This window comes from Schistosoma mansoni (assembly GCF_000237925.1).
Source record: "Schistosoma mansoni, WGS project CABG00000000 data, supercontig 0214, strain Puerto Rico, whole genome shotgun sequence".
In the NCBI taxonomy this organism is placed as follows: Eukaryota; Metazoa; Platyhelminthes; class Trematoda; order Strigeidida; family Schistosomatidae; genus Schistosoma; species Schistosoma mansoni.
Window position 1 is genome coordinate 22,905 of NW_017386083.1, and position 16,563 is coordinate 39,467.

The 16,563-nt window shown below is 31.2% G+C and overlaps 1 protein-coding gene across 1 annotated transcript; it reads right to left on the reverse strand.

Moving 5' to 3' along the window:
- Positions 1-658: 658 nt before the first annotated feature.
- Smp_151330 (hypothetical protein) lies at positions 659-14,682 on the reverse strand (the record flags this gene model as incomplete). The annotated part of the gene is made up of 2 exons (XM_018792443.1): positions 659-772; positions 14,629-14,682. The coding sequence occupies 2 exons, from the start codon at positions 14,680-14,682 to the stop codon at positions 659-661; spliced, it is 168 nt and encodes a 55-aa protein (XP_018647225.1).
- Positions 14,683-16,563: the final 1,881 nt, after the last annotated feature.

Sequence of the window (16,563 nt, forward strand, 5' to 3'; positions counted from 1 at the left end):
CAGAGTTCGATGAAGATTGCTGATAGGTGGCTTATGCTCATCCACGAGGGTTAACAAGCATATATAACTAAGTAAGTAAGTAATTGAGTAATGTAGTTAGCTAATCATTTACTTTTAATCATTACATCTCTCGTTTACAGTAATCTTATTTCAAATAAAAACTTAATTCTTATTTGTACATAAAAATATATTCCACTTCATCAGATTATTATTATTAATTTTTTTTTATATTTTTATACATTTTCATCCAGTAATGACGACATTATTTGAAATTACTATTTAATGTAAGGCATTCATCTGCAGTTATATATTGTAAACTATAGAATGACCATTGTAACAACACGCACAATTTCAATGTTTACAAAACTTACATGAGATTTCCATCTGAATTTTATTTTCTTAAGAGAAGAATAACTTTTATTTCATTTCCTGAAGAAGAAGAAAAAAAGGGGAGAAACAATTAAACATCTTCCTATCTACCACTAGCAAACTTACATACATACATACATGCATAAATATATATATGAATACAATAATACAATGAGATACTCTCACTATATTTTTTTTCTCGCTTGTCTCTACTGAACTCTTTACCATATATATAATTTTATTCACTTGTTCAATGTTTCCGTTATTCAATTTGATGTTACTGTTGTTATTAATGATGATGATGATGTTTTGGTTCTAATTTACTGTCATTGATGATTAATTTCACTTTTGCCTCTTTCTCATATGATATTTTATATGAAATAAAATAAACAGAATGTGTTGGCTGAATAATAAAGAAAAAAAATAAGAAGGAAAACATAATTTTGTTTTTAAATTTTTTGAAAGATGATTCCAGTTATTATTTCTGAGGTTTCAATAGTTTAGTTAATTTCAATTTGACTTTATAATTAGATCATTTTGTCATTATAAATATGATTAATATCATAAGATTATATGATGTTAAAAGAAGCTCAAACTAGTAGAAATATACATGACAGTTAAGTTCTATAGTTTAATTATTATGTAACGAGTTTAGAAAATTCTATCACTTCTACATTAATCTGATATTGATTACCATACTGTGTGTTAATTAATTGAAGATATTTTCTAGTGAGTAATTAATTCTTATGGTTAATTGGAATCCTCTAGAACAGTAGGGTAAGTCAAATATTATTTGTCAGCTAGTTTGTCATAGTTTTTGATATAAGATTCATACTATACATCTGCTCTCCATTTTTAATATTTTTCTGCTAAGTTTTAGAGTTACTTGCTATTTATTCTGTAATTTATAAGAACTTTCATCCAAATTAGAGCGAATAGTTTCACAGTCTTTGGGCGCTGAGTTGATGTAAAACATTGAGATATTCAAGGAATTCCATGAAAAAGCTTGGACCAGATTGCCAGGCGAAACGTTGGATTTAATTCAAATTCATTCTCTGAGATTTTACAAATATATTATTCCTATATATTCTGTAATATTTTTTCGTTCGTAATTACACTCTATGGAAATAATTAATTCAAATACGACTTTATCCATGCGTATTCGTGAACATGTACCAACATGGTTGGGAAAAGGAATCACTAAATCCATTAACAGTGCCATCCTTTCTCACTTGGTAGACAGTGAACATCATATCAAAATAGAGGAAGCCTTCTCTGTTTTATATCAAGTTCCGAAAACTACCTCAAAGAACTAGATTACGATTACTTTACATGGCCGAAGCCATCTGGATCAACTCCAGGAAACCAAACTTATGCATCCAGAAAAGGTATATCCAACCTCTATGTTTACCTTGGCCTACGACTGGATCACCGGATACCTAAACTATATATTATAAACCCCTTTTTTTCTTTCTTTTGTTTTAGTTGATCACCTCTATCTTAATCTTCACATCCATCATTTCCAATTCGTTCATCTTAATTACCTTGATAACACCCCCTTTTATTACATATTATATTCACACACCAATCTTATTATTATTACTATTTATCATTATTATCTCAATTGACAAGATGAAATTCTCCTACTATGTACCTTATTCACACAATTTTTTTCGCATTTTCACTTTTCCTAAATTACTATTATACTGATTGTGACTGGACACTTTATTGCAAATCATTTTGACCTTTATTAAATGACCTTTCTAATTTATAAATAACACAATTTTGAAGTATGTATGTCGTAACAGATGCAAACGTTCACCATTTTTAGCACATAACATTGTCAACTTAATTAATATGTGCCTCATTTTGGCCTTTGTAAAATATCATAATAATTATGGACTTATAACTGTAGAGCCTGATGATGAAGTTATTGAAAACAATTGTTCGCTCAAATATTATTCATTTTTGAATATTCTATGGGCATCTTTAAACTACTATTTTTTTTGGATGTATTCGATGTTATTGTCAATGAATTGGCTCCAACGAAATTCTTTTATAATTTTTTCTCAGTTTTTCATATTTGTAGTTATGAATTACAGGGTTCAGGATAGTCATGAAAAATTGTAAGGTAGTACGTGGGTTTTATCTCATTCTTTTGTCTAAATAGACGTATTCATATAACTAAATGAGTATGTTTTTACTTACTATGTATGACATAAGCAGTGACTACATTGAAAATTATTTCTCCAGCATATAGGTTAAGAAAATCAGGACGTGTAAACGGTACATTTTAAACATAGATTTGTACTCGCACACTGTTGATCCTTTTGCAGGTTAACTCAATTGATGTAGCTTCATGGAACTGATCGGCAATTATTGGAACTAATATGATATAGTCAGCTAGAATATTTTGATTGTTAAGACCACTTTGACTCGACGATAGATCACATGTATCTTTAGTAAATTAATTCAGTAACCAAATAAGTTAGGGAATATAGTTGTATTTAGTTACTTCTTGAAGTGGGGACATCCTGTTTACACATTTTTCGTGTTTGTGGTTTTAATTACACTTATAAAGAACATCAGATATACGATACACTGTTTATTTATCGCTTTACTTACATATACTTTAGTGTGTAAATGAAGTGTGACTTTGTTTATTTTATCTACAGAAAATGTAACTAACATAGTAAATAGTTCGCTTTTTGTATCCCATTTTAATAATGTGAAGTATTTCCGTAAATTATTGGAGCAGGAAATCAAGCAAGAGGAATCTAATTCTCTAACTAACTATTATGTGAATGTTTACAAACTAGACGTATGAATTAAATTTTCAAGTGTCGTTTGCTGTAAAATTTAAAACAGAAATATAATTTGAAATTATTTTTATCTGAAAACAAAGCTATTTATAGTATTTACGTGGGAAAAGTGTAAATATTTTGAGTTTATGATTAGTAATAGTAGTAGTAAATGACTATTTAAAAAGATACTGATTTTCAATACATATTTATCAATACTAATTAGATGCGCTTGTATCTTATTAGCATATGTTTATATATATGTAAACATATATATATGTACAATAATAGATGCCTATAAATTCTTCATGTGATCTCAAGTAAAATACTCACCACTCCGATACAAATAATTCTTACCGGATTATACTAATTCAATATCTATGGCGAGAATTTATAATTAGTTTTAATGTGGAGAAGAGTTAATATGGCTTACATGATGATAAATATGTTAATGACCACTGAATGATACCCTGAAGTCTATAATATACACCGATGTACAAAAAGATTTCCATTGAGTATGTTGAAGAAGTGTTATATCACTATGGTTTTAGAGAAAAATGAATACACACAAACAAAACAGAAGTATAAATGTATATTAGGAAATTCATAACCAATGTTATACAAAGTAGGTTTATGTGATATTTATTAGTACAGACACAGGTAAAAAGATAGGCATGTGAATTTAGTTGTAGGTTGGACAAAATGCAAATTTAACTGTCATAAATAGAATGAACTGATATTGACATTAATGTTATTGCATAGTGAAGTTTATGTCTGTGTTGCTTTTAAGATATTTATTACTATGAATGGATGAATGAAAGAATAAATGAATAACTAGGCATGAGGATAGGTGTTCTCCAAAATATTCCAATAGGACAGATTCTTAGGATATATCTGTACAAACGACAACTTTATTTGTCATGCACGTATAATTATTTTCCTAAAACCATTTTCTTTTTTTATTTTCATTAGACTAAAGGAAGATTTTAGTTAAGTAGTTACATATAAATTGGGATTTTATGAATATAACGGTTATCATTGCTTTTATGTGAAACATAATCATGTAGATGACTTCTGTTATTTAAATCAGAAGTCTTAATTTTTTCGATAGAAATCTTACAAATCTTTAGAGTAAGTGAATGCATATTTTACATTCTCATGGGTCGCTTTAAAAAATCCTTACTTCAAGAACTTTCTACAGTTGCTCATTAAATCATCACGTTTTTGTATCTTGACCACAATTGTAACTGCTTAAAATGACAGCTTTATTGACTTATATGTACTTAGTTATTCGACAGCGACCACTGTTCAGACTTAAAGATGACAGTTTGTTTTTTTGAAACAAATGAGGATTAACTCATGGTGCCACTTCTAAGGGTATTCTTAGACAACTGAGAATTACGAAGATTTTTATGATTTTAATGATCAACGTATTCCAATGAAGATAAACATCGACTTCTAATACTTTTTAAACTTGTGTAGATGACTTTATTGAAACACCAAATAGAAATTTCTAAAGACTAAGTTGATAATATTTGTAGAGGGCAAAGAATTAACTACCTAAAATGTTTAAATATCTATTCGTTAGGTTACGCGGTGTACGTTAATTTCAAGTCATATTTTACACAAGTAGATAATTTTGTTTTTGTTTTCCATACAGTCAAATATATCGCCTTAGAAACCAACACACTAGACCTTAAATTTTGTCTAATTAACATTGCAAATGAAAAGTATTTCTCTGAAATTTTAATCATTCTTCATCAAGAAGATAGTTTCAGAAATTCACCCTTTTTTGTTAAAGACTACTTGATCAAGTGTAACAAATAAACAAAAGACATGTTCATTGTCCGTCTTCAACTTCATTATACATAAATACTGATTTTATAAGAGTTATCAGTCAAGTTTTATTTCAGAATAAATTGATTGTAATGTATTGAATTCTACTGAATTAAATTAATAGTAGTACAACGAAACATTTATTTTATTCAAGACGAAAACAATAGTGATCAAGAAATATTGCTTCAAAGGACAAAAAACAATAAAGAAATATAATTTATTCATTTACGTTTTTCGTCAATTAATTAAGTCAATACACATACAGAAGTACCATTCACATAAGTGGTTTTCACATACAAAAAAATTCATTAGTTTGAAGAGGTTTCCTTGTGATCTACTTGAAAAAAACCTCATCGAATTGATTTCTACAAAACAATAACAATAAAAACTGTAAACTCATTTCCTATATTTTTTAGGTAAAATAAACCTTTTGATATTCGTCACATTTTATGAACAGTACACGGATAACTTAAAACTTTAATTAATTATATCATTTCTTTATCTCATGGATGATGCTGTTGTGAACAGAACACTAGTTGGCGACAATCGAATATATTTAGGCACAAATTACAGATTATCTCCCTAAATTCTGATAACCATACAGCAAACAATTAATTTGCAAAATAACAACCAATTGTCTCAATCTTCGTGTTCCTTCTGTAAATATCAGTCCAACTTCTCTAATTCCATTGTTCATGCATTTGCCTACCAATAGCGCTTTATTTCAGTTCTTTCCTTATCGGTCTTCTGCCAAAATACATTCTATGTCTGATCGTCGTCATATACTACTTATATGGATATAAGTAGACCACACTACAATGCTTTAGCGTTCATAATGCTCTATGAATATTAATTTGAGAGATATACGGACTATTTTTTCAAAATGATCTTAAGTAATCAATCTAGTCAGTAATAAATATGATGATCCATCTTTTAAAAAGGGAATTTTTATGAATGAGCCACAAAATGTAAATTAAATTTTCTAATTCTGTAATTTGTTTTCAGTTTCGTCTCACTTTGTATAGCTCATTAATTTTGTAAATATCCATGTTTGACAGCCTAAACATTTTCCAAGGTTTTAAAATGGTTTTCTACGACTGGACGTACTCGATATTGTTGTGCAAACATTTCGGAAGTGAACTCAATCAATTATTCTATGATTAAGTGTATGTTACGTCCAACAATTTGTTTAGATCAGCTGAAATAACAAAAGTTCACTCCAAAAACACCTTTTGGAAGAACCAGTGAAAAACGACAATGCTACAAGCAGCTGTCCCGTGGCTTACCAACTTTTCGGCATTTACATGACCTTGCTATCAGTTAATTGGTAACAAATGCTAAATTCGCGACTTCAGATTGCTGAAATATATGACGGAAATTTCAGATTGTTGTAAGAAAAACTGTCAGGTATGGAATAGTGTTCTTCTTTTGTCACTTCAGTGAACTGTTAGTGAAGCTCACTCTTCACCCACTATTACTATTTGTCTACATATATATTATTTCTGGTTTATTTAGCCCTAGAGGTCATGTTTTCTCATTGTAATCTCAAAATTAAGATAAGAGTACGAGTCGGTAATTAAAGATTCTAAATCCGCTGTCAGTAAATGGTAAATATAAATCTGAAATTTCGCAAAATGACACTATTAAATGAATTTTATCAGCTTTTTTATTTATTTATTGCTTCAATTAAATTATTACAGAAAGTTTTGACAATGTTGTTTTTAATTAAAAGAAATGCTATGGTCAATGAAATAATATCAAGCCAAAGCTGGGAAACAAGAAGTTATTAAAACTCAGTAGTCGTTGCATCGAGTGGATTTAATTGAAAATTATGTTAAGTAAATAGAAAATTCTAGTTCTGTTCATTTTTGATTACATTTAATAAGCACATTCGACATGTATATTTTTGCCCATGAACCACATGTTTCTGGTAAGCTCGTTTATTATTCTTTAAAATTTAGAATTTTAACCTTAGAACAAGTCAACTTTCAAATTGAGTTTTTTAAAAAAACTTTATCTCGCTGAGGATTTTCATACTAGATTGAAACGGCTGTCCAATGCTTCCAAGTTTTCCATGGTGGTCTAGCTTTAATTTACTCATGAACTCAACTATTAGATTACTACAATCTCCACAACAAACCATCTTCTGATACATAAATATGAACAAATAAATTTTCGTAATTCAATGAGAAGTTAATAGTAGATGTTCATATTTAAAGTATATACAACCTCTGCTTGAAACCTACAATATATCATCATATGGTTTATTGTTTTCTCTGTAATTTTTGACTGCTTTTGGAAAAAGAGTTCAGTTTCTCTACATCAGATCGATTATGACACGGTTTGAATCGACTTACTATAAACAGTTAAGAAAAAGATTGTTTGGATTAAGAGCATTTTCAATTAATCAATCTTTGAAATTGTAAAAGCTAGAATATAATCAAATTTATTTTGGGCTAGTAGGTAGACAGGATTCTTTAAAAAAATTATCATGAAAGCATTCATGTTCGATAGTATGTAAGTGGAAATCTTGAATGAAATGCAATGACAGTTATTTTCTGAACCAAAACTAAATCATCGATTTTGTAAAATAGAAAAATATCCATTTGTGATATAACTGCAGTAAAGCAAGTCCAGTATTATTTTTCTATATAATAACAACGCTGGTGGATAGCAGCTCAGTGGTCTGCAGGTTAAGCGTTCGCGCATGAGACCAAATGTTTGGGATCTGAGCCCCTTGTACACTGTCGAGGATGCACGCTACTGAGGAGCCCAATATTGGAATGAAACGGTTATCCAGTGCTTCCAGGTCTTTACTGGCATTTTAGCTTAAACTCACGAATTCAACTGTCGGAAAAAACCACGATCTTGACAAATCCTCGTTCTGACGATAAAAATTATTGAGTAGACATGAATATTTCTGCATGTAATCTTTACTGGTATGTTCACTACCAATCTTTGATGTAACATAAGAAAATGTGTTTGTGAAGTAATCATTTCGTCAAATATTTGCTATGAATAGTATTGATAAAAAAATTGATGACCGTATTCTTTTATGTTAACAAATTCTCATTTCAAAATAATTTTACATCGAAAGAATTTGTGAAGACTGTAGAGACTAAGCTTGCTTATTGAATGTCTAACTGTAATCTGGGATTAAAAGAATTTATGTTCAATCATATGAAATGTATTATAAATTGATATTCGTTCGTAAATCAAATTTCAATTGGATAGTAACTACAGTTGATAAACCATAGATTGCAATAAAATATACGGTATGAATTTCTCAGGTTATCTTGGGTAATTTATGGCAATCTTTAATTTTCCTACCTAATAATGTTGGTCACATCTTTGTTGTTTATGAAGCTGTAGTGGTGAAATTGTTTAATAAACAATAGTTTATTATTTGAAAATATAGAAAGCCATATTACACATTGAAAGAAACAATATTGTGGTGTGGGTTACTGATATCCACATAAGTAGTATATGGTGATGGTTGGGGATTGAATGTATTTCAGTAGAAGATCGATGAAGAAAGAACGGGAAAGGCACGCAATTGGTACGAAAATGCATGAACAATTATAATCAGAGACTATGGATGGATATTTGCAGAATAAACAATCAAATTGAGACAACTGATCGTTATTTTGCAAATTAACTGTTCACTATATAGTTCTCATATTTGAATAAGATATTCTGTAATGTTATGCTAAAATACATCCGATTGTCCTCACTCGTGTTCTTGTTCACTACAATATGACCAAAGATGGATAGTGACCAGTGGTGGAATCCAGGATGCGCGTTTCGTCTTATTTGGGACTCTTCAGCTAGATGTACCTGCAATGGGGAAATACAAACGAAAAATACCAAGTGAATGAAAGAAACACTGTTTTTATAAACAAACATTATTGATAGTGTAAGTGATTTAAATAAGTAATTACAATTCATATTTGATAAAATATGACAAGCAAACACATGCATGTGCATTGAAGCATAGGTTAACTATACTTCAATAACTCATTTTATTATTTTGATACATTTTTTTAAAAAAAAAAATTCACATTTCTAGATGAGTTGCTTGTTTGTTTTGTTTTGATTTCAGAATTGCATTAATTTACTGGATTGGGTTGATTTGATTTATTCTACAAATATTTTCACTTCCTTTCTTGTTTGTTTGTTTATTTATTTATTTTTTTTGGAAGCCACAATGAGGAAGTAGAAAACATAATTTGAATAGTTTACACACTCATTTATTAAGTACGTATTTACATTATTTATCATTATTGTTCATTTAGTAAGCAAGGGGAAAAAATGAAATACTCTTCTACAAACAAAAAAATTAGATAAACAAGGAAATTAACTTAAAAAAATAAGCCGATCTATGAACAAACGAACGATATGTATATATGTATTTACAAAGCTCATAAGCTAGAGTAAGAATTGTGACCAGGTAACACATTTATATGTATTTATGTTGTCATCGCTGTAGCTGTTGTTGTTGTCGACTTTGTTTTTGTTGTTTTCGCATCTTTTAACTGTTTACTTACTGAATGATTAACATTATGGAATTAAGTAAACAATTAAGAATGAAATTGAAAATTCACTTCAATAAATTTCTTAATTCTTATTATAATTGTGAATGAATTAATCTGAAGACGATATATGATTGTGTTACAATATCAGTGTTTTATTTTACAGGTTAGTATGTGAATATAATAAGTATTTACTCATTTGGACGTATAATTAACTGTGTACATAAATAAGAAAAAAAATTTAGGAACCAGATCCACGTTTCTGATGATCTTTCAGAATTTTCGAATGATCTTACTTTCAGTCATATATTATCAAAGTACGGGATATATCCTGTTAGAAAGATTGATAAATTTTTTTAATTTCATTTGTTCAAGCTTGCACCAGTTTACCATATCCTTGCTATAGATGATACTTTATGTCAAAATTATTAGCTGACTAGAACTCATATTTCCATTTTACAGTTTATTAAAAATCACAATCATAAATAAACGTTTCTACCCTATTTAAAGTGTTTACTGTAGCAACAATGAAATTAAAACAGATTAAAGAGTAAGGTGAAATTTCTATATCTTGTCACTAACTAGACAGAAAAATAGTGAAAATTTTCAGGATAAATGTTAGATAGAAAGTGTTAAGTCTGAGAAAATTACTGCTAACCTACCTAATCTACTAGTATGAGACTCCTCAATAATAAAAATCCACAACACTATGAGAGTGTTCCATTTTAAACCTTTACAACAGGTCAATCAGAAGTTCAAGCATTTTGCGTTCTTCGAGAATCTTGAATGTCCTATGGTTGACTGCTCAGTCGAAACTTGGTGTGTGCTTCTAAGATTTTACTCAGTAGAAGCAAGTACCTACATCGTTTTCCGTCATCTTTAATAAACCCTTAATCTGTCAATGTAAAGTTTGTGCAAGAATATTTGCCTTAAAATTACATGACAGTATAAAGTTTAAATCAAAAATGCTTGAATAAAAGAATTTCGTCTAGATTAAAAGAATTTTCGCATGAAGTATTTTTTAGTTTGTCTATTTTATAAACATCCAGAAACATGATGATCCTTAGAAATAACATTTTGTAAATATGGTTACCCCTATATACCAAGTTGGTAAGCTACTTTATGGGAATTAGTATTGAATGGAAATTGATCAGATATTTAGGCTTGTGGATGGAGTTTAAAAGGGTACTGTAAAGTAGCGCTTATTAACCATTGACGGCAATTATTACCAGTCTATAAAAAATATCCAAAAAGAAAAAAACAATCACTTAGTTCTAACATTGATTTTACTAAATATTTTAATTACTTACAAAAATGATATTTTGTAGGTCTTATACTACTGTAGAATAACTTTTGGTAAAAACTTACATTATCCAACGAAACTTAATAAGCTTAATAGCACTGGACAGCTGTTTCTACCTGACTTGACACTTCTCAAATGTACACTCACAACATTTCACATGTTCATAATGATTATTAAATTTTGGAGTATATCATGTGAATGTTAGTGACTAACCAATGTACCTCTATCCACATTAAACTTCATCAGTAGATAAATGTCACTGTTCATTTTGACAGGATTAACTCTACATCTATTCACCATAACATCTATTTGTATCAGTGAATTTATAACAAGATAACTTACTTACTTACACTTGTTACTCCCAATGGAGCATAGGCCGCCGACCAGATTTCTCCAACCCACTCTGTCCTGGACCTGCCCTTCTAGTTCTATCCAATTTTTATTCATTCTTCTCATGTCAATCTCCGTTTCTCGGCGTAATGTGTTCTTTGGTCTTCCCCCTCTCCTTCGGCTGTCAAGATTCCATGTGAGAGCTAGTCTTGTGGAGCAGTTAGCTGCTTTCCTCAATGTCTGTCCTATCCACTTCCAGCGCTTCTTCCTGATTTCTTCCTCCGCTGGGATCTAGTTTGGTGTCTCCCACAGTAACTTGTTGCTGATAGTGTCTGGCCAACGGATCCGAAGTATCTTGCGTAGACAACCGTCAATAAGCACCTGTATCATATGGATGATGGATTTCGTAGTTGTCCAGGTTTCCGCCCCATACAGAAGAACTGTCTTGACATTTGCATTGAAAATTCTGATCTTGGTGTTGGTTGCCAATTGTTTTGAGTTCCATATGTTCTTCAGTTGTAGATATGCTACTCTTGCTTTGCCGATCCTTGCCTTCACATCTGCATCAGATCCACCGTTTTCATCAATGATGCTTCCCAGATATGTAAAGGATTTTACATCCTCCAAAGCTTCTCCTTCAAGTTTGATTCGATTGGTGTATGCTTTGTTGTATAGGAGAGTCTTGCTTTTCCCTTTGTTTATATTGAGACCTACTGCTGCTGAGGCTTCTGTTACACTGGTCGTTTTCTACTGTATTTGTTGTTGCGTGTGTGATAGAAGAGTCAGATCATCTGCGAAGTCTAGACTGTCCAGCTGCATCCTAGCTGCCCACTGTATCCCATGCTTCACTTCAGATGTTGACGTCTTCATGTTCCAGTCGATCACCAGAAGAAAGGGTGAGAGTAAGCAACCTTGCCTAACACCGGTCTTTACCTTGAATGAGTCAATGAGTTGTCCTCTATGGACGATTTGGCACTTTAATCCATCCTAACAACATAACAGTATACTAAAATATCCGGATAAATTGAAACAATAAAAGACATTTCTATTTTGCAAATGAATAAAAATTTTTATTAGATTATCGTAGAAAAATGAATAAAAAAAGAGAAAACAATTTAATAAAGAAAAAACATTGTCATTGAGAAAAAAAAGAGAGAAAAAAAATTAAAAATATAAATTCAACCTCTAATGAATATTCTAATCAAGAGTAATTATGTATCATGTTTATTCATTTATCATCGAAAAAATATTAGAATGTTGTTCATATTTATTATCTCTCCTAATTGCTTTTTATCTATCAAGGAATATTCTCATCTATGGATATTAGGGAGCTGTGAATGGATGTTTGTATGCTAATGTTTTTTGAAGAAGATGAAATCTATTTGAGTAACAATGTTGTATGCTTGTTAGTGAATTCGATAATTAGATAAATGTCTACCATACAAAAATGGTTAGAGCATGACTGCTTCAGTAGTAATCTATGTGAATAATTATACAATTGCCCAGCATGAAACATTTATATATGTATATATGGAGAGAGAGAACAGATTGACGACCTAAAAAGATTATTCAATGTTAACTGTACTTAGCATAATGCATTATCAATTCATGAAACAAAGCTTTAAATTATATGTAGGTGTGTCTAGAATAAAAGAGAAGTGGGTGTTTTTTCTTAAATATATCGAATAAGTCTCTACTAACCATTTGTATTAATTTTATTTAAAGAAAGATGATTAATATATTACCATATTCTATTCAACTGATTGTTTCCTAATTAACTATTTAATAAATTAGGAAGACACTTATAAATATGAGTTGAGTGTAAAATAAAACAACATAAGAAAAATAATTTTTTGGTATTTCTACTAATGAATATGAACTAAGTGATGGTTAAAATTTTATATTTGTATATTATTTGAAGTTATAAACCCAAGCTTCCGTGGCCATTTGCTTTATCGTAAATTGAAGCTAGACCACTATGGAAAACCCGAAAGCATTGGATGGTCGTTTCGTCCTATTGTGGGACTCCTCAGCAGTTCGCATCCACGATCCCGCCTTGCAAGATTCGAACCCAGAACCTATCAGTCTCGCGCCAGAGCACTTAACTACTTGACCACTGAGCCGGCATCCAAAGGTGTCAATGTCTAAAATCAGTGGTCTAACCTCAGTGGTCTATCGGTTAAGTGCTCTGGTGCGAGACTGGTAGGTTCTGGATTGGAATCTCGCGAGGCGGGATCGTGGATGCGCACTACTGAGGAGTCCCACAATAGGACGATACGGCGTCCTGTGCTTCCAGGTTTTCCTTGATGGTCTAGCTTCAATTGACTCATGATTTCAACTATGAAAATACTGAAATCTTCACAAAACCATTTCTGATTATCGTAAATTCCCAAACAAATTATTCTACGAAAATCCCGAATTATATGCTTTAAAGAAAGATTATCAAATGAATATTTACATGAATTTTAAGTTCAAAATCACTAAGTAGGACCTATGAGTTTAGTTTAAAAAAATATGAGACTAATATTTTGTATTCTAGGCTTTGGCATGATTTTTTGTGAGACGTATTAAAATATTACTGACTAGATATCCATGTTTAAAGACTAGTACAGCTTAGTTATAGTAGCTATGTTGTAATGGCTTCGCTTCGTTAATCAATCACTTTTGTAACCGTCATTATATAAATCTCAACGGTGTTGTATATCATAAGGCAGTGAGAAGCGGTAACTACAATTTACTAGCGGATAGCACAGATTACAAGGCCACAAGCTCAACAAGCGAATTTGAAGCACAGGCGAATGTGCATTTGCAAGCAAATTCAAAGGCAAATTCATGGTCAAATCGAATGAGACGCAGCTAGGCAAAGCAAAGGCCAATAATAGGGTTCGAGTGCATATATACATGGGGGAGTGAATGATCCATCAATCAATATTTAGGCTATCAACATTTTAGCTAGAGTGTGTAATGTGATCACAATAGTACAAAGAAATATGCAAATTTTTACCGTCCAAATAACATTGTCTGTTAAGTAAGCTGATAAAAGGACTTAACCAACTTTAACCATAGTCGAAACTGATTGTAGGAGAGTTGCTATAATGTAAGAATCAAGCGACCCGTACTTTCATTATAAAGATTTGTCAGTTGTTAATGTCTATTACTGAATCTTATCGGAATTATTATTATTATCGCTATTACTATTATCACTATTATGAATACATTAACGCGAGACGAAATAAATCGATGTCAATCCTTTATTGATTCTACATTCAATAGGTTGATCTGCTATTTGATTGCTATAAATACAATGTGGTTACAACTGTATAAATAGGTTCCACCTTAATTTTAGATCTTCATGATATATGCTGGTATTCATCGTCTGAACAGTAGATTCATTTTTGTAACATCAGTGTTCATGTACTAGATGACTAAAAAGGATCCATTACAAGTAGAAAATTACTCTAAGGTCCATTAAATACATAGTACCGATGATATAATCGCCAATCTTCTCCATCGTCTTAAAATCATTTATGTCCCAAATGATTTGTAATCATGCAAAATTTTGCATTGAATAATTTCTGTCTCTTTGCTAATAAAATTATTTATCAACTAGTCAGTTGTACTGTTAATTGTTATCAACTTTTTATAAAAACGATATGGTGATGATTTTCTTTTAAGAGTTGTATTCACTCATTCACATACCTTGCAGACTCATAAGATCTACCGCATATCTAGATACAAATATGTATTATTCTTCAGTCATAGTATAAAGACACATTTGGTGTTACTTCAGAATATTAAACAATTTCCTTTTCTAGTTGAAATCATGAGTCAATTGAAGCTAGACCACCTTGGAAAACATGGAAGCACTGGACGGCTGCTTCGTGGATTGGCTGAAGTTAGACATTAACACAGTTGGATGCCGACCAGCTCAGTGGTCTACTGGTTAGGCGTTCGCGCGCGAGACTGACAGGTCTTGGATTGAAATCTCGCGAGGCGGGATCGTGGATGCTCACTGCTGAGGAGTCACACAATAGGATGAAATGGCCATCCAGTGCTTTTAGGTTTTCCATAGTGATCTAGCTTCAATCGAATCATGATTTCAACTATGAAAAATACTGGAATCTCCACAAAACCCCTTTTGAACTTCGTTTTACTTGGCTTTTTTGAATGAAAATTATTCAGTAGCATTTGTATTAAACCTAATTTCATGGAAAGAACACATAACATCTAAATTATTTTAAAACAAAACGTTGCTGATAGTAAATTATTTACTAAAAATTATTAACCTAACATACGAACAGACAATATTTGTAAATACGATGAATAAGATGTATTTCATTGCTTTCTATTGAGCTACATACAAGCTAACTCGTTCAAGGGTTTAAAAATATTTAGCACAAATAACGATTTGAATAATTAATTAACCATCAGTAAAAAGTATATTATCAGTGTTAATGAAAATATAAATTAAATATTCGCACAATAAATGTTACTACTGAAATATACTTAAACTTTCGACAGCCTAAAAGTGTTTATTTCTAGATTTTCTGAACTTCATATCGTTTCAGTGACTCACATAGATTGCTTTTACCTGGGAAAAAAGTTTAACTAAAGACATTTACTTATTGATCCTCTCTAATAATTTAGCTAAATCAACTATTTTTTTTTGATGTACATGATTTTCCACATGAGTAAAGGAAGTAAATTGACGAAATCACTTGCTAATATAGTAGCTGAGTGGTATCAGACAAAGCTGCCTACTCTCACCCTTTCTCTTTCTTTTGGTGGTTGACTGGATTATGAAGACGTCTACAAATGAGAGGAAGTATGGAACACAATGGATAGCTTGCGTGCAACTAGACGATTCGAACTTCGTAGATGACCTAGCCTTTTTATTCCATACACATCAATAAATGAAGGTGAAGCCAAGCAGTGTAGCAGTATACCTCAACATACAAAGGAAAAAAAGCAGGATCCTCAAGTACAACACAGAGAACACCAAACAACCCAATCACACTTGATGGAGAAACTCTGGAAGAGGTGGAAATTTTCACGTATCTGGGTAGCATCATTGATGAACAAGGAGGACCTGATGCAGATGTAAAGGCAAGGGTTGGCGAAGCAACGACCGCATTCCTACAGCTGAAGAATATACGGAACTCGAAACAACTGTCAACCAATATCAAAGTGAGAATCTTCAATACGAACGTCAAGACAGTTAAGTCTATTATACGGAGCTGAAACTTTGAGAACTGTCACAACCATTGCCAAATAAGTACAAGTATTTATAACCACTAGTCTATACAAGTTACTGAATGTCCATTTACCGGATGCCATCAGCAACAGTGAGAAAGAACAAACCAGCTTCCATGTGGAGAGGAAATCAGGAAAA